The following is a 27,759-nucleotide window of genomic DNA, read 5'->3' on the forward strand; positions in this document are numbered from 1 at the left end:
TCTATATAGAATTCAGATTAAAAAATGAATATCATAGAATCATAGAATGTAGAGTTGGAAGGGACCTCCTGGGTCATCTGGTCCAACCCCCTGCTCAAAGCAGGATTCACTAAATCATCTCAAACAGATGTCTGTCCAGCCTCTGTTTGAAGACGTCCATTGAAGGGGAACTCACCACCTCTCGTGGCAGCCTGTTCCACTCATTGATCACCCTCACTGTCAAAAAGTTTTTTCTAATATCTAATCTGTGTCTCCTCCCATTTATTTTCATCCCATTGCTTCTAGTCTTTCCTTGTGCAAATGAGAATAAAGATGATCCTTCTACAATGTGACAGCCCTTGACATATTTGTAGACAGCTATTAAGTCTCCTCTCAGTCTTCTTTTTTGCAAGCTAAACATTCCCAAATCCTGCAACCGTTCCTCATAGGACATGGTTTGCAGACCAGTCACCATTCTGGTCGCTCTTCTCTGAACTTGCTCCAGTTTGTCTATGTCTTTTTTAAAATGTGGTGCCCAAAACTGTACACAGTATTCCAGATGAGGTCTGACCAAAGAGGAGTAAAGTCCGATAATGACTTCACGTGATCTAGACTGTATGCTTCTGTTAATACATCCCAGAATTGTATTTGCCTTTTTTGCTGCTGCATCACACTGTTGACTCAGGTATACTAATAGATCATAGACTGAACATAAGTCTTTTTCACATGTACTGTTGCTTAGCTCTATTCCTCCCATTCTGTATATGCTTTTTTCATTTTTATTGCCCAGATGTAGTACTTTGCATTTTTCCCTGTTAAAAACCATTCTGTTGGTTGCTGCCCACTGCTCCAGTTTATTTAGGTCTTTTTGAATCCTCTCTCTCTCTTCTCTAGTATTAGCTATCCCTCCTAGCTTTGTGTCATCAGCAAATTTAATCAGTTTACCCTCAATTCCTTCATCTAAATCATTGATAAAGATGTTGAACAATACAGGTCCCAGGACGGAGCCCTGTGGTACCCCACTTGAGACATTCATCCAGCTGGATGTGAAGCCATTTACAACCACCCTTTGAGTCCGATCACTAAGCCAGTTATGAATCCACCTAACAGTTGCCTGGTCCATTGCATACTTGGTCATTTTTTCAATAAGGATGGTGTGAGATACTTTGTCAAATGTTTTGCTGAAGTCAAGATATACTATATCTACAGCATTTCCCTGATCCACCCAGTCAGTGATTCTGTCATAGAAGGAAATTAAGTTTGTCTGACATGACTTGTTAGTTACAAACCCATGCTGACTCTGGTTAATCACTTCATTCTTATCCATGTACTTACCTACATGTTGTTTAATAATTTGTTCAAAGATCTTTCCTGGTATAGAAGTCAGACTCACCGGCCTATAGTTCCCTGGGTCCACCTTCTTCCCCCTTTTGAAGATAGGAACAACATTTGCTCTTCTCCAGTCTTCTGGGACTTCTCCTGTTCTCCAAGAATTTTCAAAGATTATGGAGAGTGGTTCTAAAATTTCTTCTACGATCTCCTTCAGTACTCTGGGGTGTAATTCATCTGGACCTGGAGACTTGAACTCATTTATGTTAGCTAAATATTCCCTCACAATCTTTCTGTTTACAGATAACTTGGATTCTTCTATTCCTTTAAAACGACAGTGAAGATCAGTTGATGTTACATTTTCTTTCTGAGAGAAAACAGATGCAAAATAGGAATTAAAAAGTTCGGCCTTCTCAACATCCTCTCTTACCATTTCTCCATTTTCATCCTGTAAAAATCCTATAGCATCTTTGACTTTTCTTTTACTTTTGACATACCCCCAAAATCCTTTTTTGTTGCTTTTGACATCTCTTGCAAGCCTTAATTCATTGTCAGCTTTAGCTAACCTGATACGTGCCCTACAGGATCTGCAGACTGCATTATAATCTTCTTTAGATATGCCTCCCTCTTTCCATTTAATAAACATTTCTTTCTTTCTTTTTAGCATGTGTTTAAGTTCTGTGTTCATCCATCCTGGTTTCCTTAAATGCTTCCCATTCTTCCTACTTTTCGGGATTGTTAACGATTGTGCTTTGAGAATCTCAGTTTTAAAAATTTCCCATCCTTCCTGGACATTTTTGTCCTTAAGGACATCCAGCCATTGGATCCCTCCTATTCTCTTTCTGAGTCTCTTAAAATCTGCCTTTCTAAAATCTAACCTTGAAGTTTGAGTCTTCACATGTCTTCCTCCTCTAGTTATCGAAAATTCTATAATAGCATGATCGCTGCCTCCTAGGGTCCCAGCCACCTTTACCTCCTCAACCATTTCATCCCTGTTTATAAGGATTAGATCCAAAGTAGCAGATCCCCTTGTTTTCTCCCCTACCTTTTGGAAGATAAAGTTGTCAGCAAGAGAGGATAAGAATTTGCTTGACCTGTTAGTTTTACTTGAGAGAGATTCCCAACAAATGTCTGGATAGTTGAAATCTCCCATGACCACTACGTCATATTTTTTTGAGAACTTGGTCATTTGATACATAAAGAGTTCATCCATATCTTCAGCTTGCCCAGGTGGCCTGTAGTAAATGCCTACAATGGTGTCCTTTCCGTTGTTCTCTCCTTGTATTCTTACCCAAACAGTTTCCACAGAACTCCCAGTCTCTGAAGCTTCAATCTCTGTGCAGATATACGCTTTTCTAACATACAATGCGACACCTCCTCCTCGTTTATCAAGTCTGTTTCTTGCAAATAAGTTGTATCCTTTTAGCCTTTTATTCCAATCATGTGTATCGTCCCACCAAGTTTCAGTGATTCCAATGACATCATATTTCTTTTCCTGCATTAGTAGTTCCAATTCTCCTTGTTTGTTGCCCATGCTTTGTGCATTTGTATAAAAACATTTTAGTTTGTGATTGGTTTCTCTTCCTCCCATATTTTTATTATTTAAATTGTTTTGTCTTTGTTCTTCCTTTCCACTTCCAGTAGCAGAGATCTCAATAGTATTTGTCAGCTGTATGGCTTTTTCTGGCCTTTTGCTTCCCTTCCCACATTGTTCTAGTTTAAAGCTCTCCTGATGAGTGTAGCAAGGCGACTTCCAAATACATGTTTTCCAGTCTTTGTAAGGTGCACCCCATCTCTAGCAAGTAGTCCATCGTATAGGTAATTCATTCCGTGATCCAGAAATCCAAATCCTTGTTGACGGCACCATCGACGTAGCCAGTTGTTCACCTGTAGAATCTTATTCCACCTCATTGTTCCATGGCCATCCACTGGGAGGATGGATGAGAAGACCACCTGCGCTCCCAATTCTTTCACTTTCTTGCCTAAGTCTTCAAAGTCACTGCAGATGGTTTCCAGGTCCTTTCTTGCGGTGTCATTTGTCCCCACATGTATTAGCAGGAATGGGTAGTGATCTGTAGGTCTGAAGAGTCTTGATATCCTGTCAGACACATCTTTAATTTTTGCTCCTGGAAGACAGCACATTTCTCTTGAGGTTATGTCTGGTCTGCAGATAGCGGCCTCTGTTCCTCTTAACAGGGAATCCCCCATGACCACCACTCTCCGTTTTTTCTTCACAACATTCTTCTTTCTCCATCCAGGAGGATTCTGAGGGCTTACAAGGTTATTCATTGCTGGCAAAGTCTTATTTTGCTGTATTTCTTCATGGTTCTCCTGCGTGAGAGCCTGGTACTGGTTCCTGAGCAGTATGGGTGCTGACTGCCTCTCGATCCTCCTGCTTCTCTGGGTCACATGCTTCCATTCCTCTGTTTCGTCAGGTGCAGTTCGAATTTCTTCTCTTTCTGAATCATGAAGAGATAATTCTGCTCTGTCTAAGAACTCTTCACCTTCCTTAATGATTTTCAAGGTAGTTAACCTCTCTTCTAGATTTCGCAACTTTTCCTCCAACAGGGACACAAGCTTGCATTTCTGGCATGTGAAGTTTGGCTTTTCCACTGGCAAGTCTGTGAACATGTAGCAGGATATGCAGCTCACCAAATGGCTCCTGGACTCTTCCATGTTCTTACTGTTAATGTTCTGAAAACAGTGAAAAAAGCTTCAAAAAAAAGCTTCAAAATGCACGCGGTTTGCATCCATAATTCATATTTAACAGTAATATAGCACACCTAGAAGTGTATAGGATTATAATGTTTATTACAATATTATGGTTATATAAGAAATTTCAAGAATGTGGAATGTTAATTGTAAGATATAGTGACTGCAAGTTATCAGACGGTAATGGGCAAGCTGAAAGGATATATAGGAGAGATGCATGTATGTCATCTCTATGGTATGTTATTTTATTACTGTATGTACTGGTTTCTTGGTTTGTAAAAAAAAACTAATAAAAAAATAACTATAAAAATTTATTGGATTAAAAAAAAAAAAAGATTAGGAAAAAGGCTTCTCCCCTGTATGAGTTCTCATGTGTCTATCCAAAGCTGATTTCTGGTTAAAACCTTTCCCACATTCTGAACACGAAAAAGGGTTCTCCCCTGTGTGGGTTCTCTGGTGACTAACCAAATCTGATTTATGGTTAAAACATTTCCCACATTCTGAACACGAAAAAGGCTTCTCCCCTGTGTGAATTCTCTGGTGCTTAATCAAAGCTGATTTCTTGTTAAAACATTTGCCACATTCTGAACATGAAAAAGGCTTCTCTCCTGTGTGAGTTCTCTGGTGATCAACCAAAGTGGATTTCCGGTTAAAACATTTCCCACATTCTGAACATGAAAAAGGCTTCTCCCCTGTGTGGGTTCTCTGGTGCTTAATCAAAGCTGATTTCTGGTTAAAACATTTGCCACATTCTGAACATGAAAAAGGCTTCTCTCCTGTGTGAGTTCTCTGGTGATCAACCAAAGTGGATTTCCGGTTAAAACATTTGCCACATTCTGAACATGAAAAACGCTTCTCCGCTGTGTGAGTTCGCTGGTGCGCAACAAAATCTGATTTCTGGTTAAAACTTCTGCCACATTTGGAACAAAGCAATCTATTGTCTGCTGTGTGTATTTTTTGATGCTTAAGAATAGATTTTTCGAGGGTAAAACTATTTCCATTTTCTGAACGTGAAAATGACCTCTTTCCTTTAGGAGCAGTTCGTTTTTTAATGCTTATTTTTTTATTTTGATTTTTTTCCTTCATAGTCGGTAATGAATCAGAAGACAGGACCTGTTCCATAGGCTTAGATGATAGATCTTTGCTTTGAAGGGATGATGGTATATCCGGAGAAATGGCATTCACTTCAATTGTATCCTGTAAGATCTCAAGATCATTCAATTTAAAAATCTCCTGTCCCTCCGATCTCCTGGTACAGTCATCTGCCAAGAAAAAAAAACAATTAATAATTTTGAATGAAATATCCTTGAATTTATATTTTTGAACATTTCTACTTAAATGTCTGTAGAAATGGCAAGTTATTGACAGAATGACAGTGAAACGTGAAAACCTCATAGGATGAACCAGTAGAGCGTGATGTTGAACTGTTTGTTCATTCTGTCTCCAAAATATGGAATAAGAAGCCACCAAACAATGTTATGTAGACAAAAATAATATCAATAAAAACGTCTTCTCATCCATAAACCAATGCAGCAAAATCCGGTCTCCCAAAGTCAAATCTCCCCCTTTCTTCTAAGCCTTGAAGTGTGCCTAAACAATATTTAGCAACCATGTATTTGGCATTATTATAGTGAGAAGAACCCACTTAATCTACAGTGTGTGTCTGCTGGAGCACAATCTGGGCACTATGTGTTGGGTAATAAAATGGCAAATGCGTAATTTTCACTCTCCAACATCCACTGCGTGCTAATTTCTGGAAAGTGATTGTGGAGTCAAAATATTCACTGCACCAATAGTTAATTCACTGAGGGTTATAATTTTCAAAATGAAGTTACTTAATGGTGATTTCTACTGCTCTGGTTTTCTGTCATTTTATTATATTAAGGCATCTGTAAATGGTGTGTCCCATCTCCTCTGGTGATAAATGGATTATATAGCACCAAGCCTGTTCGTGGTGGCCATCTTTTGAGCTGCCAGGTGACCATACAGTTCATACAGTGCCCCCAATACATTGTGTCTGGGAACTATTCCAGCAAGATCTGCATTCCTAATAGCTAAATGTCGCTCCTTCCCTTCTTAACCTGCCATGTGCCCAGACAGTAGTGTACAGCTGTATATAGGGTATTGTCAAATTCAAGAGAAGTTGGAAAATAATTTGTAAGGTCCATTTGTTTCCTATTATCCTTTGTGAAGAATTCCAAAGTTATCTCCACATAAAGTGACACACGTCAGATGTGAAAATGGAGCCTGACTAGAAACATAAAACTGGCTGCAGGAAGAGGTTAAATCAGAGGATCACTGAAGTCAAAAACTGTGACTATAGACAATAACACATCTACTGAAATGATCAAACTCAACAGTCTCCATCAGTTAAAAACAAGTAACTAGCGGTGAAACCTCTCTGGGGTAATTAAGAGTATGGGGCTCGGTGGCTCTTAGCAATCTAAACTATCGTAAGGGACAATATTTTCTGTCAGATGAGTTTCAAGAAGAAATATTAGACATTTAAAGAGAACTTTTCATAATAGTGCAGAGCTGAGGTGTCTTAAATTTAGACCTCGGGCATTGGGAAGACATAATGGAGACCTTCTTTTAAAGACAACGAGGGAGTTACAGAGTCACATAAGTGAGTCAGGCCGATTCCACCACACTCAAACTATCATACAAAATGAACCTGTAAAAAAAGACAGAATAAAAGATATGTTACATCCCCAACAACAATATATGTATCAGGGGAGAACTACAACACTAAACCGGAATTGCAGTCATTTATGGTGAACCATTGGAGCTACTATGAATCCTGATGAGAAGAGTAGAGAAAGTATTAGTGCTCCTGTCAGGCAAAATGTATTTTTGGTCATAGTTTTAAAAAATGAGAGCTGTCTCAAATCTCCACCCCCCCTGTCCATTTGTAAGAGTTTTACATAGAAGTCACTGTTGCTTTTCCCCCAAACCTCAGGAATTTTTAAGAGCGTCATAAAGCCTCAGCTCAGAAAAAGCACTGGTATACCCTGGATTTTTCCCTCCAATCCTATTGTTTAGCTGTACAAACGTTTAATGTCGATTTTAATAATGCACATGACTGTCACAAACACAGGGACCACATTTTTGAGATCGTCAACTTTTTCCAATTGTGATGGTGTGGTTTTCGTGACTAGGAGACCACCGGAAGCCCGGGAAATGGGTTCTGAGCTTCTGAGCATCATAGAGATTTCATATTTGAAATCCATCTTCATGAATAGTGTTGAGGGCAAACATGATGTCTCCATCTTGGATGTGGGACCCCCCCACACCAAGATATGAAATCTGAAGGAGTTTTAGGTCTTCTGCAGCTGGGTGGGTTCACAAAGCCGAGCCCCCGTGTGAGGTAAGCACCATGGGTGTCTCCTAATGTTTTGGCTCCTTTACTAAAAACCAGAACGGCCATTTTTTAAGTCATTCTTGCCCCGGGACGTCAGATGCATGCACACCATGCTGCGTGGAAGAATCGCATCTAATTTCCGGGGAGCCGTCCCCCCACAGAATCTGAGACCATCACCACGTGGCACAGGTTTTGCTATTACTTATCCCTTTTATTTTAATAACTGTTTATGCATATATGTACATTGTCTCTTTTATAATATCTTGTATATCTTTTGTAAATACTGCCCACTTTCGGGAGTAAATCATTATTATTTACCAGCTTCGTTCTTCTTGTCCTATGTCGAGCACCCGCTAATTCACGTTACCTAATGGGTACCCGATCCACCTGTTAAGCGATTGGTGGTGGCAGTATACCAGTATTTATGTGATATTGTGGTTTGAGGGTGGCTGGTCGGAGGTATATATATATTCCTGGAAGGAACTGGTGGTATATATATACGTCCTGTCACATCACGTGCCGCAATAGTCGACATAAATTAGAGCAGCTGAGCCCGTGCTTATCCTCGGTCAATACCGTGTTTGATCAGCAGGATAAGGGGGCACCAGAGAGCTGCAAGGTCTGACCAATTGGTGTTTTCGTGACAGCTCCCCATTTCAGGAGAGATTGTGCAGTAATCTGAATTCTTTAGGATTGAAAACATAATGGAATTTATGATGTGGATTGAATCCATGAAACCAGGGCTCGAGCCATGCCAACACATCTTCTGCAGGCGTGAATATATGTATATTACAGCCTTCAGCCAAGCACAGCTTAGAGATATATCATGGCACAGGTGTAATGTTTTTATGTAGTTTATCACGATCCTGTTTGAAGTTAATTGGTTTGAAAAGTCAAGATAAAGGGAAACTCTGTTGTTATTGTACAGAAATTCACACTTGGCCTCACTGCACATTTAATGTTGATCATAAAAGCGAAGTTTGTCCAGAAAGACTGGACCTGGTCTTGTAGGAACCATATGAGCACATTCAGCAGCACAGAAGGGAGAGAAGGTAGATTCATCCAATAAGATATCAGGGATCTAGGAAGCCAACACCATCATTACCCTCCGCTTTCTCTTACAGACCCATCATAATATTTTTCTTCAAGTGATTTTCTAACGTGTCAGCACATTCTACGTACGCTGTCATTTGGCTTTGTTACAGATCTGGGCAGGTAACGGACAGCGTCTCCTAATCCCAGGGGGTAGGTGGATCCTCCAGGTTGTAAGTTCTCTAGAAAAGGTCTTTCCCAATTCACAAAGTAATTTGAACATTTTCGGATGGAGGAGAATGTTATGCTCTAGCGGCAAAATGGTGATCACACGATTGTGATACTACCGGACTGCACTATCAATAGAGCAGCCACAGCTGGTGACTGAGAAGACTCTGTGACTTCTCTGCATTTAGTGGTTACTACTCACCTGGATGGTTATCTGTAGGAATCTCCTCTTTACACCGCTCATCACCTCTCACATATGTCTCTGTAGTATTAATATGGGTCAGATCTTCACCCTGAAACAAATATTGTAAAAGTCACAGACAGATGGAGAAGTCCCATCTATGATCAGCTTTAATCCTGCCATCTCAACCGTTCTCATTACAGAAATATAAAACATATAATCCTGGTGGATAAAACAAGACTGAGCACAAGACCTTCACAGCCGTCTACACATCATAGGGGAGATCTCATGACACCTTCTCTCCATCTACCTGATGATCCTGAGGAACATTGGGGTCTTCCTGTTTACAGTCTTGTGAAAGATGAGGATGGGGACATCTCTCTGGTGTTGTCCTCTTACTGGATCGATCTGGAGGAAACACATACAGGGACTGAATTCATCCTTTATATACAGATAATTATAGGCCATGTGTATTTAGTCCTGTTTATTACCTGGCGATGTGAGGCACTGGGGAACCTCCATCATGACGTCCTTGTACAGATCTTTGTGTCCTTCTAAATACTCCCACTCCTCCATGGAGAAATAGACAGCGACATTCTGACACCTTATAGGAACCTGACACATACAATGATACCGTCATCCCCCCGATCCCTTCATAGCATTACTGTATAATGTCCCAGAATTCCCAGCAGTGTCACCTCTCCAGTCAGCAGCTCAATCATCTTGTAGGTGAGTTCTAGGATCTTCTGGTCATTGATGTCCTCATGCATCAGGGTGTAAGGTGGAGGCCTTGTGATTGGGCTCAGGGGTCTTCCCCATCCCTCAGACACAGGGTCCTGACAGCGCTCACTAGAGGTCTTCACTACTATGTAATCCTGGTAATGGAGAAACTCATTAATAAATCTCACTACAGACATTTCCAGAGTCCTCACCTATCCAGTTCTGTCCATCTGTTATTCCCATAGATAAGAATGATGTAATGTGACGTCATCAGAATCTCTCACCTCTCCAGTAAGACGGAAGAGGATGTCTAGGGTGAGGTGTAATATCCTCTCCGCCAGCTTGTCTCTGTCCATATCCATCTTTGATGGGTAAATCAGGAAAATTCTCTTATCTAGAAGATCTTCACTGAGAGGATCCGATATTGTAGAAACCTGAATAAGAAGATGAGACAATGTAACATAAAAAGCCTGTGTAATAATACAATTACTGGAGATAATAAGGGAAACATTTGAGGAGATTTATTATTTTACAGTATTCAGTTTTCTTCTTTACATCTACTAATAAAACCTATATATTTTAGGCCACAGACAGCAAGCAGTTTCTTCCTCTCCAGTTGAATATGTTTCTCATAGACTCATCTTCCATAACACTAATTGTCGTCTCATTTACTGACACTGGAATCAGCATTAGTAATACTGCAGGAGATATTCATTACACGTGACATGAGAAATAATTATTTCATGGTGAGGACGACATATTCATTTCTACTACAGCTCTAGAAACATTTTTGGCCAAAGTCTGTCACTGACTACATCACCACCAGCCGTCTATATGAATGTTTCCCGTCTTCCCCGGGCTCTACCATGTTGGATCTCATCACTGATTCACACACAGAAGTTTGAGGCTTTTATAAAAGCTTTTTTGTTTGCACAAACACCGCGGACAGAAATTATTTGATACCAAAGTCTCCATATACAGTTTTTTATGGGGTTTATTTATGGCCTTAGGCTTTCCTATATTACAAGAAATACACCAGAAAAAAAATCAGATATTAAAATGTTTCAAAAGAAAACTGGCACCAACAATTCTTGTAAAAAGAAAGAAACTTGCAAAACGTATTAGGCCCATTGTTATTTCTTAAGAAGTTAAACATTTTTTTTTTTAAAAAAATAACTCTTTTGGGCACCAGAACATAGATGTACACCGCAGGGATGGCACAAGTGCGGCTGCAACAGAAACCTTGGCAGTTTAACCACTTGCTGCTGTCAAAAGGAAACATGGCATCTATGAAGGTTTGACAAAGTTCGGCTCAATTCCCCTCCTCACCCAAGTACTCAATAGTAATAAGTTACCTTTTAACACCCCCAAACACATTAGACTAAAGTTGCATTAAAGCACTGATTTCAGTGGGGTTTAGTCGACTATACAATGTATTTGGGGCCTACCGACATATAATGTCAGGGCAGAGAAGGATCTGGCATCCTGAATTTCAGAGGCTATTTCGTTTGTTCTTCCTGTAGATAATCCTCCGCTATAGGAGTCCGGAGGCGACTCTCTCATACAGACCACAGGAAAGCTGGAATATTTGTGTGTATGGGGGAGTCGGGAGAGATAGCCGTCTGCCAAATGACCATTTAGGCAACACTTATCTCATGTGTATGGAGTAATTAGTATTACACTGACAGGCAGGGATAATACACGGCACTACAGTAGTACAGTGCATCACCGGAGCGATCAGAGGCTTGTATGTTGTATGATCGCACTAATCAGTGTTGTTTAAAAAAAGGTTTAAAGTGAAAAAAATATTACAGTTTTATCAACAAGAAATATCAGTCACTATAGTGAAAACAGATTCACTGCGCAATGTTAGGTAAGTCACGTCCATAACAACAATAGCTATATGTGGACCCCCCAACCTCAAAAGGAAGTAAATATGTATATAGAGAACTCATATCTCCTGATTCTGCAAGTCTGGACCAGATGATGTGGAGATGAATGAGGAAGAAGAATGTCCAAGGGTACGTGCCCACGATCAGGAATAGCAGAGTTTTGGATGCAGCTCACCTGTGCTGCGTATAAAACGCTACATTCCACATTACAAGCACAGTAGATGGGATTTATAGAAATCCCATGCCCAAGGTGCTTCTATTTGACGTTGCGTAAACTCACCGGTGGTGCGGGTTTACGAGCCACAGCATGTTAATTTCTGTTGTGGAGACACTAGTCTCCGCAAACAGAAATTTCCACAATAGAAAGTATTAGATGTGGTAAATCCGCATTGTTCAATGAACACATGCAGATTTAACTGCGTGATTGAATGCAACGTATTAATGCATAATGCAGAAGAAGCAGTCCGGAACTTTCTGGTTTCATGTAGCAGTATATAACTTTTGTTACAAGCCACAACAGTCCAGCAAACCATTATGGGAAGGCCCATCATCCCTTGTGTCACTACGGCCCCTGAGAGCTACTCTATGCTCCCAGTTGATTTGTCAGGACCTCACTGGCTGAGGTCCATCGGTACAACTTCTCAGTAGTACTCTCTATGTTCATTCGATGACTGGCTTCCTCAGGGGGCTGGGGTTATAATTAGTGTTGAGCATTCCGATACTGAAATATCGGGTATCGGCCAATATTCGCGGTATCGGAATTCCGATACTTTTGCAATATCGTATACCGGAATCGGAAGTTCCCATAATGCAATGAGCCATTTTCATTTTATTCAGCCAATGAGGATCCTAAGAAGTGTGGGCACATCCTGTTAGGCATGTAGGCATCTTAACTAATGGCATGGCTGTGATTGGCTGCTGAAATGATGTCATGATGCACTATAAAAGCCGCCGCCGCCATTTTGAGCTCACTCTGCTGTGAATTCAGTTAGGGATAGGACGCTGTTGTTCTGAGGGACAGTTTTAGCTACCTATTTGGTCTATTCTGCTTTACCCAAGCTACTTTATAAATCGCTGTGCCTTGCAGTGCTAGTGCACAGTTCTCTGTGCTGTTCACCGCTGTCTGCAAGGTCTGTGTGTGTGAGTGCAGCTCACCCTGTAGTGTGTGCTTCAGCCACGTCTGGTTGTAGTGCACTCAGTGTGTGTCACTGCCTCATACATTGTCCTTTTTTGCCAATTCATAATTTTTCCTGATATCTCCCATTAGTGTGGTGGTTCCATCCGTATTCAGCTACATTGGTTCCAAACACACTATATAGGAGAAGATAGAGGAGCCTTTCTGCAGCATTGTGCCCTGCAGCCCCAGCCAGATTAGTATTAGCCTATTTTTTGTAGCCTCATCTATTGCATTGTAGGTTACCTTCCTACATTGTAATAGCTACAAAAAGTTTGTGATACTATCGGTATTACATCTTTGGGCACATCCAGTGTCTTTTTGTGACAAAAAAAAAAACCTAAATAAAGTTCACCAAACACTCAACTTTACAGTTGTGTAGGCCACATTAGCTCTTATTAAAGTCTAGTCCACACTTTATAAAATTAGTGTTTCTTATACCTGTTAGCAGCTGTTCAGGAATAAGCACACTAAGCCCTTGGTACACAGATAAAGATAGGCAGAAAAGTACTAAGATGAAGAAAGCAGGGAGTAAGGCATGTGGTCGTGGGCATGGAGTTTCTGCAGGGAGAGGACGTGAGGATTCTGTGCCTGCAGGGAGAAGACGTGGGGATTCTGTGCCTGCTGCGGGCACCAGTGACTCAGCATCCCCCAGTTTTACCAGGGAACAGTCCTTTATGCGCAGCTTTGTAGGAGCTAGCCGAACCCCACTGGAGGACCAAATTGAAGCCGTTGTCGGATGGATGGCAGCTAACGCATCGACTAAAATTAGTTCCAGATCCTCTCAGGTCCTGAGCACTGAAGAGCACCCATCTGTCTCTTCACCACCTGCCAAATTGCCCAGGCAGTCAGAGAGCCCTGGACAGGAGCCATCTCTACTTCTGTTCTCTGAATCTCTTGGCTTGTAAAGAGGGAGCCAGCCAAGCAGAATTCGAGAATTTGAAGAAGAGGTAGTATGCAATGATGCGCAACCGTTTTGTCTCTCTGAATCTGAAGAGGCGGGTGGGCCAGTGCCTATGGTCAGCAGCACACCTCAGTACGCATCTGATGATGAGACTCAGGTGCCACTTTCTGGTGCGTACTGTGCTGTCGAGACTACCCAGGAGAAGCAGTTGTTTGAAAAGGGTGGTGTAGATGATGAGGTCCTTGACCCATCATGGTGTGAGGGACAGGAAGGTGGTGGGAGCAGCTCTGAGGAAGAGATTCCCCGAACAGCCCAAAAAGGAGGGAGAGGGAGGGGGCAGACTTGGTTGCCTGTAGCCTCCACTTAGGCACCCATTAGGAGCATGGCTCTTCCAAAATCCAAAGCGGGCGCTCCCAAGACTTGCAGTGCCTGGTCCTTTTTTGACACAGTTGCAGATGACATTTGCTTTGTCAAATGCAAGCTGTGTAATCAGAAGGTGAAAAGAGGGAAAAGTGTCAGCAACCTCAATACCACAAATATGTGGAAACATGTGCGGACTAAGCACATGGTGGAGTTACAAAAACACACTGAAGACCTAGGCCAACCTACAGCGCCACCTACCACCTCTTCAGCTCGTGTTGTAGCCTCTTCCTCCAGCTCACACACAGCTGGTTCGGCTTCCTCACAGGATCGCCATGGAAGAATCTCTGGCACTGTTGTACAGAGACACAGTGTAATTCCACCCACAGCACCACTTTCCCAGTTATCCTCACACTCCCAGGCCAGTCTACAGCCATCGTTAGCACAGGCATGGGAGAAAAGGCGCTCATACTCGGCAAACCACCCCCGAGCACAGGCTCTGAATGCTGGCATTGCTAAACTACTGGCCCTTGAAATGCTATCATTCAGGCTGGTGGAGACTGACACCTTCCGTAACTTTATGGCATTGGCAGTCCCACAATACAACGTACCCAGCCGCTTTTATTTCAGCAGGCAAGCCGTCCCTGCCCTGCAACATCATGTGGAGGGAGAAATTAAACATGCGCTACAAAATGCCGTCAGTAGCAAGGTCCACCTGACCACCGATGCATGGACCAGTAAGCATGGACAGGGACGATACCTTTCCCTCACTGCCCATTGGGTAAATGTTGTGGAGCCGGGTACAGATCTTGAGAGTGGCGCTGTACGTGTTCTGCCAACTCCAAGGATTGCAGGAATCCAGTCTGTACACATTGACTCCTCCTCATACTCCAGTTCCTCTGAATCAGCGCTGCAGGAGCCATCACGGTCTACCTCCACATCGACCCGTGAACGGTTACCTGTTATGATGACCGATATGAGCACAGCCGTGGCCAAACGTCAACAGGCCGTATTAAAATTAATTTATTTTGGGAATCGAAGCCACACAGCGCAGGAGCTCTGGAATGCCATCAAGCAGCACAGCGACGTGTGGTTTGTGCCAGCGAATCTCCAGCCAGGCATGGTAGTGTGTGACAATGGCCGAAATCTGGTGGCAGCTCTGGGCCTAGGCAACCTCACTCACATCCCATGTCTGGCACCTGTGCTCAACTTGGTCGTGCAGAGTTTTTTGAGGGACTATCCGGATCTTGATGCACTGCTTCACAAGGTCCGCATAGAGTGCGCTCACTTGCGGCGTTCTAGCAACGCAAGATCACGCATTGCAGCTCTGCAGCGCCGATTACGTCTTCCGGAACATCGCATCATATGTAACCTACCCACCAGGTGGAATTCAACGTTACATATGTTGGAGAGGTTGTGTGAGCAGCAGGCAGCAGTAATGGAATACCAGCTGCAGCAGGCGCAAACAAGTCGCAGTGCGCGCCGTTCACACTTCACCACCACTGAGTGGGCCTCTATGAAGGACATTTGCCACGTTTTGCGTGCCTTCGATTATTCCACGCGGATGGCGAGTGCAGATGATGCACTAGTCAGCATGACTATCCCCCTTATCTGCCTGCTTGAAAAAACACTGCAAGCACTAAGGGACAAGGTTTTGGAAGAGGTGGAGGATGAGGAGTCACAAATGCCATCTGATTCTCTACAGTCTGCGCAACGTGGTTCCTCACAAAGACCTAGGCAGGGGACACTTTGTGAGGAGGATGAGGAGGAGTCAATGGATGAGGAAGACATCTGTCCAGAGGAGGGAGGTACACAATGCTCTAGTAGTCAGTATCTAGAGCGAGGGTGGGGTGATGCAGAGCAGGCAGAGATCATGCCTCAAGCAGGGGACAGCGTTTCTTGGCCAGTTGGCAGTCTGCAGTGCCTGAGAAACGACCGCCGCATCGCCCACATTCTCAACACGGCTGATTATTGGGTGTCCACCCTCCTAGATCCTCGCTACCGGGACAACTTACAAAGCCTCATAACACCGTTGAACCGGGAGCGTAAAATGCGGGAGTACCAAGACCCACTGGTGCATTCCATCATGTTCTCCATTCCAACCGAGAGCAGTGCTGCTAGTGCTTTACAAAGCAGCTCAGTGCGTCGAGGCAGTGGAGGAAGCTCTGCACAAAGAGGGAGCAGAAGCAGCGCCTCAGCACAAGGCAAGACCAGTATGGCCAAATGTGGCAAAGTTTTGTGTCCCCACCTCCACAAATGTCTACACCATCATAGACGGCTCCAGTCAGCAGGAGGCAACGTTTCCGTCAGATGGTGACAGACTACATGTCTTGCCCTCTCAGTGTACTCCCAGACGGCTCTTCTCCCTTCAAGTTTTGGGTCTGTAAGCTGAATACATGGCCAGAGCTTAGTCAGTATGCATTGGAGGTGCTAGCTTGCCCTGCTGCTAGTGTATTATCGGAACGCGTCTTTAGTGCCGCAGGTGGTGTACTAACAGACCGTCGCATGCGACTATCGTCCGATAAAGTTGACCGGCTTACTTTTCTCAAAATGAACAAGGCCTGGATCTCTCATGAATTTGCCAGTCCTCTTCCAGAATAAATAATTGGTTGGCAACAGTATCCAGGTCTCCTGTTGTGTTCATGTTTCTACCACCTGAACTGTAATCCCTGAGCTCCAACACCGCCAGTTGGCGCTCAGAAGTGCCGTCTGCACAGTCAACACTTGCTCCAGTGTTATTGGGGTTCAGTAACGTCAGCTGATCCCCAGCTGTGTGTCCGGCAAATTCTCCTGCTTTGTCCACATCCACTGTACTACTGATTTAAAACTTGCTCCAATTACACCTCTCGCTCCTCTGTTTTTAGTATTTACCCTGGGCTCCAATACCGCTAGTTGCTGCTCAGAAGTGCCGTCTGCACAGTCAACGCTTGCTCCAGTGTTATTGGGGTTCAGTAACGTCAGCTGATCCCCAGCTGTGTGTCCGGCAAATTCTCCTGCTTTTTCCACATCCACTGTACTACTGATTTAAAACTTGCTCCAATTACACCTCTGGCTCCTCTGTTTCTAGTATTTACCCTGGGCTCCAATACCGCTAGTTACTGCTCAGAAGTGCCGTCTGCACAGTCAACGCTTGCTCCAGTGTTATTGGGGTTCAGTAACGTCAGCTGATCCCTAGCTGTGTGTCCGGCAATTTCTCCTGCTCTGTCCACATTCACACTACTACAGATTTTAAAGTTGCTCCAATTACGCCTCTGGCTCCACTCTGTTTTTAGTATTTACCCTGGGTTCCAGCACCGCCAGCTGTTTCCCAACAGTGTCTTCGGCACGGGTACTCCCTCCTGCCCAGCCTGGTTCCAGCACGCCAGCTGTTTCTGGGTAGTGTCAACGTCACTTTGCCTCCAATGCGTTGTCCTGTTGCGGTCGGGTTAGCCGACTCTATGGTGCCTGCAGTTTAGGTGACTCCTATGTGGGTTGCGGGATCTGGCAATGAAGGCTGGTTCCATAGTGCCAATAGGACAAGCACCCCCTGTAGGACTGTGGGTTTTGGTAACTGCGGCCAGCTCGCGGCCTTGAAACTTTTTTTTACATGGGTACCTTCTGCTACTCATCCGGGTTCCAGTACCGTCAGCTGGTTCTCGGCAGTGCCTTTGGCTTAGGTGCCTCCTTCTCGGTATCCAAGTTTCACCAACGTCTGCTGGTCCTTGGTAGTGCTTTCTGGCACAGGTACCTCCTGCTTAGTAACAGAGTTCCAGTACCGTCAGCTGGTCTTCGGAAGTTCCATTGGCTCTTGTACCTTCTGCTACCCATCCGGGTTCCAGTACCGTCAGCTGGTCCTCGTTAGTTCCATTTGCTTTGGTACCTTCTACTACCCATCCGGGTTCCAGTACCGTCAGTTGGTTCTCGGCAGTGCCTTTGGCTTAGGTGCCTCCTTCTCGGTATCCAAGTTCCACCAACGTCTGCTGGTCCTTCGTAGTGCTTTCTGGCACAAGTACCTCCGGCTTAGTAACCGAGTTCCAGTACCGTCAGCTGGTCTTCGGTAGTTCCATTGGCTCTTGTACCTTCTGCTACCCATCCGGGTTCCAGTACCGTCAGCTGGTCCTCGTTAGTTCCATTTGCTCTTGTACCTTCTACTACCCATCCGGGTTCCAGTACCGTCAGCTGGTCCTCGGTAGTTCCTCAGCCTTCTTGTACCTTCTGCTACATTTCCCAAGTTCAAGTTTTTTGAAATGGTTCTTGGTAATCACTCTGGATCTCCCTGACGAGGACCCTGAAGACCTCCCCGAAGAAGACGAGGACCCCGAAGACGAGGACCCTGAAGACGAGGACCCTGAAGACGAGGACCCCGAAGACGAGGACCCCGAAGACGAGGACCCCGAAGACGAGGACCCCGAAGACGAGGACCCCGAAGACGAGGACCCCGAAGACCAACCCGAAGAAGACAAGGACCCCGAAGACGACGACCCTGAAGACTACCCCGAAGAAGACCAAGAAGATGACCCTGAAGAAGTTGAACAAGAGGACAAAGAAGAAGAAGACAACCACCAAGATACAGAAGAACAAGAGACAGAAAACCAAGAAGCAGAAGTACAAGAAGCTGGAGAACAAAAAGCGGAAGAACATTAAGCATAAGACTAAAAATCAGAGCAAAAGATAATATCGAAATTATAAGCAGAAGATGACTAAGCAGTGTATGGGGGTGAGTCCGTTCCTCCTCGTGGTGCCCCTGGAAAAGACCTGCTGCTGCAGGCCAAACTGAACGCGGACAAATCCTGTTGTAAATCTTTTGTGACAAGCAGAACGAAAGGTGTAATGTTCAAACTTTTATAGATAACTACAGGAATGCCTGTCACAAATAAGAATATGATGAAGATGAAGTAGAATATGAAGAAGAATAATAGTTGAATAAGAAGAATATGAAGAATGTAAAAAAAAAGAATAATAAAAAGAAGGTGAAGAAGAAGATGAAGAAGGTGAAGAAGTTGATGAAAAAGATGCTGATGCTGAGGATGATGAAGGAGAAAGTGTGGGAGAAGTAAAAAAGAAGGTGAAGAGCATGGAAGTAGTGAAACATAAATATCTGACAAAATATAAAAATACTTAACATAGTCAATATTTCCGTAACTCAGAACGTCTTAAAAAAAAATATTAATTCCTGCTATTCCATTTGATTGGGCTAAACCTCTATGCCTTTATTGTCTCCCCAACCTCCCCCAATACATTCTACATTATTCTTAGTTGTTTTCCTTCATGTAGAATTAACCTACAAGGAAAGAAAGGGTTTATTTTCATTCCGATATTTCTGTCCCATTGACTTGCATTGGTTTCCGGTATCGGAATTGGCGATATTCGATACTTTTTGGGTATCGGTCCGATCCAATCCGATCCGATATTTCCCGATATCGGAAGGTATCGCTCAACACTAGTTATAATGCAATAAAAAATGGAGTCACTTACCTTTTAAAGCCTTTGCTTTAGCACCATAGGTCCAATAGGCACCAATAAATTGGCCACTTCTATGTCCAAAATCTTAACAGCTTCTTGCTCTTTCTTCCTGCAGTCATAGTGGAGATAATATGGCGAAATTTTAAATTGATCTACCACTTTTAAAGATAATTAATGTTTTATTGCTTTTAATCCTTTAATTAGGGTTTATTTACCCCTACGGTAATTTGGTAATACGTAAATATCTCATAGGTCCTGGGTTTATTAGCATCTGCAACAAAAATGGGGCTAAGTAAGTATTTATTAATTAGCCATGGGGTAGATAGTACCATATTGTGTATGTAGGAGGCAGTACTGTGGGAAAATTTTACTGTGTGTGGGGAGGTGGCAGTACTGTGGGAACATTACACTGTTAGTGAGGGATGGCAGTCCTCTGGAAACATTATAATGTGCATGGAAGGATGGTGGTACTGTGGGAACATTATACCGTGTGTGGTGGGAATGGTGGTACTGTGGGAACATTATACTGTTAGTGGGGGATGGCAGTCCTCTGGAAACATTATAATGTGCATGGAAGGATGGTGGTATTGTGGGAACATTAAACTTTGTGCTAGGGGAATGCTAGTACTGTGGGAACATTATACTGTGTGTGGTGGGAATGGTGGTACAGTGGGAATATTATAATGTGTGTGAGGGATGGTGGTACAGTGGAAACATACTGTGTGTGCGGAGGATGGTGGAACTGTTGAAATATTATCTTTTGTATGAGAGATGGCAGTACTGTAGGAACATTATACTGTGTGAGGGGCATCATACATACTGCATAAGAAGTGTAAGATTGTGCGCCATAAAAAGAGAAAATCCTCAGTGTTATGCAGCATTTGTAGAAGAAGACTGCCATCTGTCGTCCAAGCGGAACCCTCCAGAACCAATTGGAAGAGATCGAGTTTCAGGAAGGAGTCTAGATGGTTCACCAGGTAAGGTGACTTTGATGATCCAGTTTCTTGACATAAAAGGCCAGCTCCCCAAAATGGTAGCAGATTTGTTGCCAAGCAAAGAATCGAGCACGATATGTGCAGGGGAATCTGAAGCTGAGGAACCAGGCCGTGGTAAAACCCAAGGCAGCGCGTTGTGGTGCGCCGGGTAGCAGAACCCGGCCGGTGCCAGATGAGTCCCAGAATCCAGTCTATGCTAGCTAAAGCCCAAGAACCAGACCTGCGCCGATCAAGAGCCGAAGTCGCAGCTACGCCAGTCAAGGCCAGAGAACTAGACCCCAGTACTTCGGGTATGCCCACAGTTGGATAAGCACCGAAGATCCGCGAAGAGATTCCTCTCGGGAGTATACGGCTACAGTGAAGAGTGGGAGGCGCAAGTGAGCCAGGCTGCTGCTTCCAGCACTGACGTATGCTACAGGGGTTGGTCCAGGCTACTACAACAAGCAGGGCAAGGCTGGTTGAAGTGATGGCGGCCCAGCGAGCCTTGATAAACTTTGTCAGGAGGACTTGCATCCTATGGGGAAGAACCGGAAACCCCCGCTGGGAAAATATTATATACAGTGGGTACAGAAAGTATTCAGACCCCTTTAAACTTTTCACTCTTTGTTTCATTGCAGCTATTTGGTAAATACTAAAAAGTTTATTTTTTTTCTCATTAAAGTACAATCTTCACCCCATCTTGACTGAAAAAAACCCCAAAAATGTAGAAATTTTTGCAAATTTATTAAAAAAGAAAAACTAAAATATGACATGGTCATAAGTATTCAGACCCTCTGCTCAGAAAATCATATTTAAGTCACATGCTGTCCATTTCCTTGTGATCCTCCTTGAGATGGTTCTACTCCTTCATTGGAGTCCAGCAGTGTTTAATTAAACTGATAGGACTTGATTTGGAAAGGCACACACCTGTCTATATAAGACCTCACAGTGCATGTCAGACCAAATGAGAATCATGAGCTCAAAGGAACTGCCCAAGGAGCTCAGAGACAGAATTGTGGCAAGGAACAGACCTGGCCAAGGTTACAAAAGAATTTATGCAATACTCAAGGTTCCTAAGAGCACAGTGGCCTCCATATTCCTTAAATGGAAGAAGTTTGGGACCACCAGAAGTCTTCCTAGACCTTGCCATCCAGCCAAACTGAGCCTTGGTGAGAGAGGTAAAGAAGAACCCCAAGATCACTGTGCCGAGTTCCAGAGATGCAGTAGGGAGATGGGAAAAAGTTCCACAAAGTCTATCAATGCAGCCCTCCACCAGTCGGGCCTTTATGGCAGAGTGGCCCGACGGATCCTCTCCTCAGTGTAAGACATATGAAAGCCTGCATAGAGTTTGCTCAAAAACACATGAAGGACTGCCAGACTATGAGAAATAGGATTCTCTGGTCTGAGACTAAGATAGAACTTTTTGGTGATAATTCTAAGAGGTATGTGTGGAGAAAACCAGGCACTGCTCATCACCTGCCCAATACAATCCCAACAGTGAAACATGGTGGTGGCAGCATCATGCTATGGGGGTGTTTTTCAGCTGCAGGGACAGGACGACTGGTTGCAATTGAAGGAAACATGCATGCGGCCAAATACAGAGATATTCTGGATGAAAACCTCTTCCAGAGTGCTCTGGACCTCAGACTTGGCCGAAGGTTCACTTTCCAACAAGACAATGACCCTAAGCACACAGCTAAAACAACAAAGCAGTGGCTTCAGAACAACTCTGCGACCATTCTTGACTGGCCCAGCCAGAGCCCTGACCTAAACCCATTTGAGCATCTCTGGAGAGACCTGAAAATGGCTGTCCACCAACGTTCACCATCCAACCTGACGAAACTGGAGCGGATCTGCAAGGAAGAATGGCAAAAAAACAGACAATGTGAACTGAGGTCTAAGATGGCAGACATACAAGAAACAGAGGCATGTTCACACTAGCAAAAAAGAAGCAAGACAAAAATATATCTCATACCCTACCATAATTATATATAAATGTAAAGCAAAATTGCATAATAAATATAGGGTACTTAGTGAACTATTTTTGATCAAAAAAAGTATACAAGCCGTCCCACCAGCGGCAAGGTGACCCTAAATTGGGACGGTACCTATACTGCCTATATTAAAAACCTTACTGTATATCAAAGTTGAAGTAATGCATATAAAAGGGTAGACAAATAGGACCGGGTCCCAACTCCAGACCACCTAGGCCCGTGGTAAGCTACATATATACCAATCAGCTCAACAAAGGGCATGCCACACCCTTAAATTGCACAGAATGCAAACAAGTCAAAAAACCAGACAATGTGAACTGAGGTCTAAGATGGCAGACATACAAGAAACAGAGGCATGTTCACACTAGCAAAAAAGAAGCAAGACAAAAATATATCTCATACCCTACCATAATTATATATAAATGTAAAGCAAAATTGCATAATAAATATAGGGTACTTAGTGAACTATTTTTGATCAAAAAAAGTATACAAGCCGTCCCACCAGCGGCAAGGTGACCCTAAATTGGGACGGTACCTATACTGCCTATATTAAAAACCTTACTGTATATCAAAGTTGAAGTAATGCATATAAAAGGGTAGACAAATAGGACCGGGTCCCAACTCCAGACCACCTAGGCCCGTGGTAAGCTACATATATACCAATCAGCTCAACAAAGGGCATGCCACACCCTTAAATTGCACAGAATGCAAACAAGTCAAAAAACCAGACAATGTGAACTGAGGTCTAAGATGGCAGACATACAAGAAACAGAGGCATGTTCACACTAGCAAAAAAGAAGCAAGACAAAAATATATCTCATACCCTACCATAATTATATATAAATGTAAAGCAAAATTGCATAATAAATATAGGGTACTTAGTGAACTATTTTTGATCAAAAAAAGTATACAAGCCGTCCCACCAGCGGCAAGGTGACCCTAAATTGGGACGGTACCTATACTGCCTATATTAAAAACCTTACTGTATATCAAAGTTGAAGTAATGCATATAAAAGGGTAGACAAATAGGACCGGGTCCCAACTCCAGACCACCTAGGCCCGTGGTAAGCTACATATATACCAATCAGCTCAACAAAGGGCATGCCACACCCTTAAATTGCACAGAATGCAAACAAGTCAAAAAACCAGACAATGTGAACTGAGGTCTAAGATGGCAGACATACAAGAAACAGAGGCATGTTCACACTAGCAAAAAAGAAGCAAGACAAAAATATATCTCATACCCTACCATAATTATATATAAATGTAAAGCAAAATTGCATAATAAATATAGGGTACTTAGTGAACTATTTTTGATCAAAAAAAGTATACAAGCCGTCCCACCAGCGGCAAGGTGACCCTAAATTGGGACGGTACCTATACTGCCTATATTAAAAACCTTACTGTATATCAAAGTTGAAGTAATGCATATAAAAGGGTAGACAAATAGGACCGGGTCCCAACTCCAGACCACCTAGGCCCGTGGTAAGCTACATATATACCAATCAGCTCAACAAAGGGCATGCCACACCCTTAAATTGCACAGAATGCAAACAAGTCAAAAAACCAGACAATGTGAACTGAGGTCTAAGATGGCAGACATACAAGAAACAGAGGCATGTTCACACTAGCAAAAAAGAAGCAAGACAAAAATATATCTCATACCCTACCATAATTATATATAAATGTAAAGCAAAATTGCATAATAAATATAGGGTACTTAGTGAACTATTTTTGATCAAAAAAAGTATACAAGCCGTCCCACCAGCGGCAAGGTGACCCTAAATTGGGACGGTACCTATACTGCCTATATTAAAAACCTTACTGTATATCAAAGTTGAAGTAATGCATATAAAAGGGTAGACAAATAGGACCGGGTCCCAACTCCAGACCACCTAGGCCCGTGGTAAGCTACATATATACCAATCAGCTCAACAAAGGGCATGCCACACCCTTAAATTGCACAGAATGCAAACAAGTCAAAAAACCAGACAATGTGAACTGAGGTCTAAGATGGCAGACATACAAGAAACAGAGGCATGTTCACACTAGCAAAAAAGAAGCAAGACAAAAATATATCTCATACCCTACCATAATTATATATAAATGTAAAGCAAAATTGCATAATAAATATAGGGTACTTAGTGAACTATTTTTGATCAAAAAAAGTATACAAGCCGTCCCACCAGCGGCAAGGTGACCCTAAATTGGGACGGTACCTATACTGCCTATATTAAAAACCTTACTGTATATCAAAGTTGAAGTAATGCATATAAAAGGGTAGACAAATAGGACCGGGTCCCAACTCCAGACCACCTAGGCCCGTGGTAAGCTACATATATACCAATCAGCTCAACAAAGGGCATGCCACACCCTTAAATTGCACAGAATGCAAACAAGTCAAAAAACCAGACAATGTGAACTGAGGTCTAAGATGGCAGACATACAAGAAACAGAGGCATGTTCACACTAGCAAAAAAGAAGCAAGACAAAAATATATCTCATACCCTACCATAATTATATATAAATGTAAAGCAAAATTGCATAATAAATATAGGGTACTTAGTGAACTATTTTTGATCAAAAAAAGTATACAAGCCGTCCCACCAGCGGCAAGGTGACCCTAAATTGGGACGGTACCTATACTGCCTATATTAAAAACCTTACTGTATATCAAAGTTGAAGTAATGCATATAAAAGGGTAGACAAATAGGACCGGGTCCCAACTCCAGACCACCTAGGCCCGTGGTAAGCTACATATATACCAATCAGCTCAACAAAGGGCATGCCACACCCTTAAATTGCACAGAATGCAAACAAGTCAAAAAACCAGACAATGTGAACTGAGGTCTAAGATGGCAGACATACAAGAAACAGAGGCATGTTCACACTAGCAAAAAAGAAGCAAGACAAAAATATATTTCATACTCTACCATAATTATATATAAATGTAAAGCAAAATTGCATAATAAATATAGGGTACTTAGTGAACTATTTTTGATCAAAAAAAGTATACAAGCCGTCCCACCAGCGGCAAGGTGACCCTAAATTGGGACGGTACCTATACTGCCTATATTAAAAACCTTACTGTATATCAAAGTTGAAGTAATGCATATAAAAGGGTAGACAAAAAGGACCGGGTAGCTTACCACGGGCCTAGGTGGTCTGGAGTTGGGACCCGGTCCTATTTGTCTACCCTTTTATATGCATTACTTCAACTTTGATATACAGTAAGGTTTTTAATATAGGCAGTATAGGTACCGTCCCAATTTAGGGTCACCTTGCCGCTGGTGGGACGGCTTGTATACTTTTTTTGATCAAAAATAGTTCACTAAGTACCCTATATTTATTATGCAATTTTGCTTTACATTTATATATAATTATGGTAGGGTATGAGATATATTTTTGTCTTGCTTCTTTTTTGCAAGGAAGAATGGCAGAGGATCCCCAAATCCAGGTGTGAAAAACTTGTTGCATCAATCCCAAGAAGAGTCACGGCTGTACTAGCTCAAAAGGATGCTTCTACTCAATACTGAGAAAAGGGTCTGAATACTTATGACCATGTGATATTTCAGTTTTTCTTTTTTAATAAATTTGCAAAAATTTCTACATTTTTTTCAGTCAAGATGGGGTTAGAGTGTACTTTACTGAGAAAAAAATGAACGTGTGTGTGTGTAAATATATATATATTTATTTGTCGGGACCATCACCCTTGTCAATAGCTAAAGTAACATACGGTCAGAGGCTGTGATTACAGTTAGAGTGAGCTGGAGAATTCATTGTATATCTGATATTCTAGATTTCACCTTGTAATCTCCCTGTTCTGCATTATTCACGGTTGCTATAGTTATAACATTTCCCCCATATCAGGGACATAAATAATTATATTTGTTACTCCCACATTGTGTATGTCTGTGCGTTGTATCCAGTCACCTGATTACAGGGGCATAATGGGGGCATTATACTGTGTGGGGGCATCATACATCCTGCATAAGGGGCATAATGGGGGCATTACACTGTGGGGGCATCATACATCCTGCATAAGGGGTATAATGGGGGCATTACACTGTGTGGGGGCATCATACATCCTGCACAAGGGGCATAATGGGGGCATTACACTGTGTGGGGGCATCATACATCCTGCATAAGGGGCATAATGGGGGCATTACACTGTGGGGGCATCATACATCCTGCATAAGGGGTATAATGGGGGCATTACACTGTGTGGGGGCATCATACATCCTGCACAAGGGGCATAATGGGGGCATTACACTGTGTGGGGGCATCATACATCCTGCATAAGGGGCATAATGGGGGCATTACACTGTGTGGGGGCATCATACATCCTGCATAAGGGGCATAATGGGGGCATTACACTGTGTGGGGGCATCATACATCCTGCATAAGGGGCATAATGGGGGCACTACACTGTGTGGGGGCATCATACATCCTGCATAAGGAGCATAATGAGGGGGCATTACACTGTGGGGGCATCATACATACTGCATAAAGGGTATAATGGTGGTATTACATGGTGTGGGGGCATCATACATCCTGCATAAGGGGGGCATTACACTGTGTGGGCATCATACATCCTGCATAAGGGGCATAATGGGGGCATTACACTGTGGGGGGTATCATACATACTGCATAAGGGGCATAATGGGGGCATTACACTGTGGGGGGCATCATACATCCTGCATAAGGGGCATAATGGGGGCATCATACATCCTGCATAAGGAGCATAATGGGGGCATTACACTGTGTGGGGGGCATCATACATCCTGCATAAGGGGCATAATGGGGGCATTACACTGTGTGGGGGCATCATACATCCTGCATAAGGGGCATAATGGGGGCACTACACTGTGTGGGGGCATCATACATCCTGCATAAGGAGCATAATGAGGGGGCATTACACTGTGGGGGCATCATACATACTGCATAAAGGGTATAATGGTGGTATTACATGGTGTGGGGGCATCATACATCCTGCATAAGGGGCATTACACTGTGGGGGGCATCATACATTCTGCATAAGGGGCATAATGGGGGCATCATACATCCTGCATAAGGAGCATAATGGGGGCATTACACTGTGTGGGGGGCATCATACATCCTGCATAAGGGGCATAATGGGGGCATTACACTGTGTGGGGGCATCATACATCCTGCATAAGGGGAATAATGGGGGCATTACACTGTGGGCCAGTAAAGGGGTCCTGTACTATGAGAACAATACGTTTCCTCCCTTCCTGTCTCCATAGTTGGGTCGTATGTATCTATTACAGGAAACAGAACAAAAACCTTATGATTCTTATAAATGGGCAACACAAGACCCCAAAAGAGCCTCCGTGCTGAAGGGGTTAATGCCCCCTGCGCCCAGTAATGGGGGTCTCCACATACCTCCACCTGCAGAGCCGCCACCACATATATGGCTGCTCTGTGCGCACAGGAGCTGTGATGAGGTCACAGGA

At 43.2% G+C, this 27,759-nt stretch overlaps 1 protein-coding gene across 1 annotated transcript; it reads right to left on the reverse strand.

Moving 5' to 3' along the window:
• Positions 1-3,904: 3,904 nt before the first annotated feature.
• On the reverse strand, positions 3,905-27,759 carry LOC141201421 (uncharacterized). Its single transcript, XM_073663409.1, has 8 exons — positions 27,689-27,759; positions 19,327-19,423; positions 9,827-9,976; positions 9,521-9,697; positions 9,314-9,437; positions 9,133-9,230; positions 8,844-8,934; positions 3,905-5,282 (listed from the first exon to the last, which is right to left on the reverse strand). The coding sequence occupies exons 3-8, from the start codon at positions 9,902-9,904 to the stop codon at positions 4,357-4,359; spliced, it is 1,494 nt and encodes a 497-aa protein (XP_073519510.1). The 5' UTR covers positions 9,905-9,976; positions 19,327-19,423; positions 27,689-27,759; the 3' UTR covers positions 3,905-4,356.

The sequence above is a fragment of the Phyllobates terribilis genome, unplaced genomic scaffold (assembly GCF_046119375.1).
Source record: "Phyllobates terribilis strain yellow unplaced genomic scaffold, ASM4611937v1 Scaffold_115__1_contigs__length_5345438, whole genome shotgun sequence".
NCBI lineage: Eukaryota > Metazoa > Chordata > Amphibia > Anura > Dendrobatidae > Phyllobates > Phyllobates terribilis.

Bases quoted from the DNA above. Each gene is read 5' to 3' on its own strand.
- LOC141201421 (XM_073663409.1), bottom strand. From the start codon at position 9,904: ATGGATATGGACAGAGACAAGCTGGCGGAGAGGATATTACACCTCACC. The intron at 9,438-9,520 runs GTGACACTGCTG...TGTATGTGTCAG, and splicing joins TTGAGCTGCTGACTGGAGAG to GTTCCTATAAGGTGTCAGAA. The intron at 9,231-9,313 runs GTAATAAACAGG...TGTTTCCTCCAG, and splicing joins CCAGTGCCTCACATCGCCAG to ATCGATCCAGTAAGAGGACA.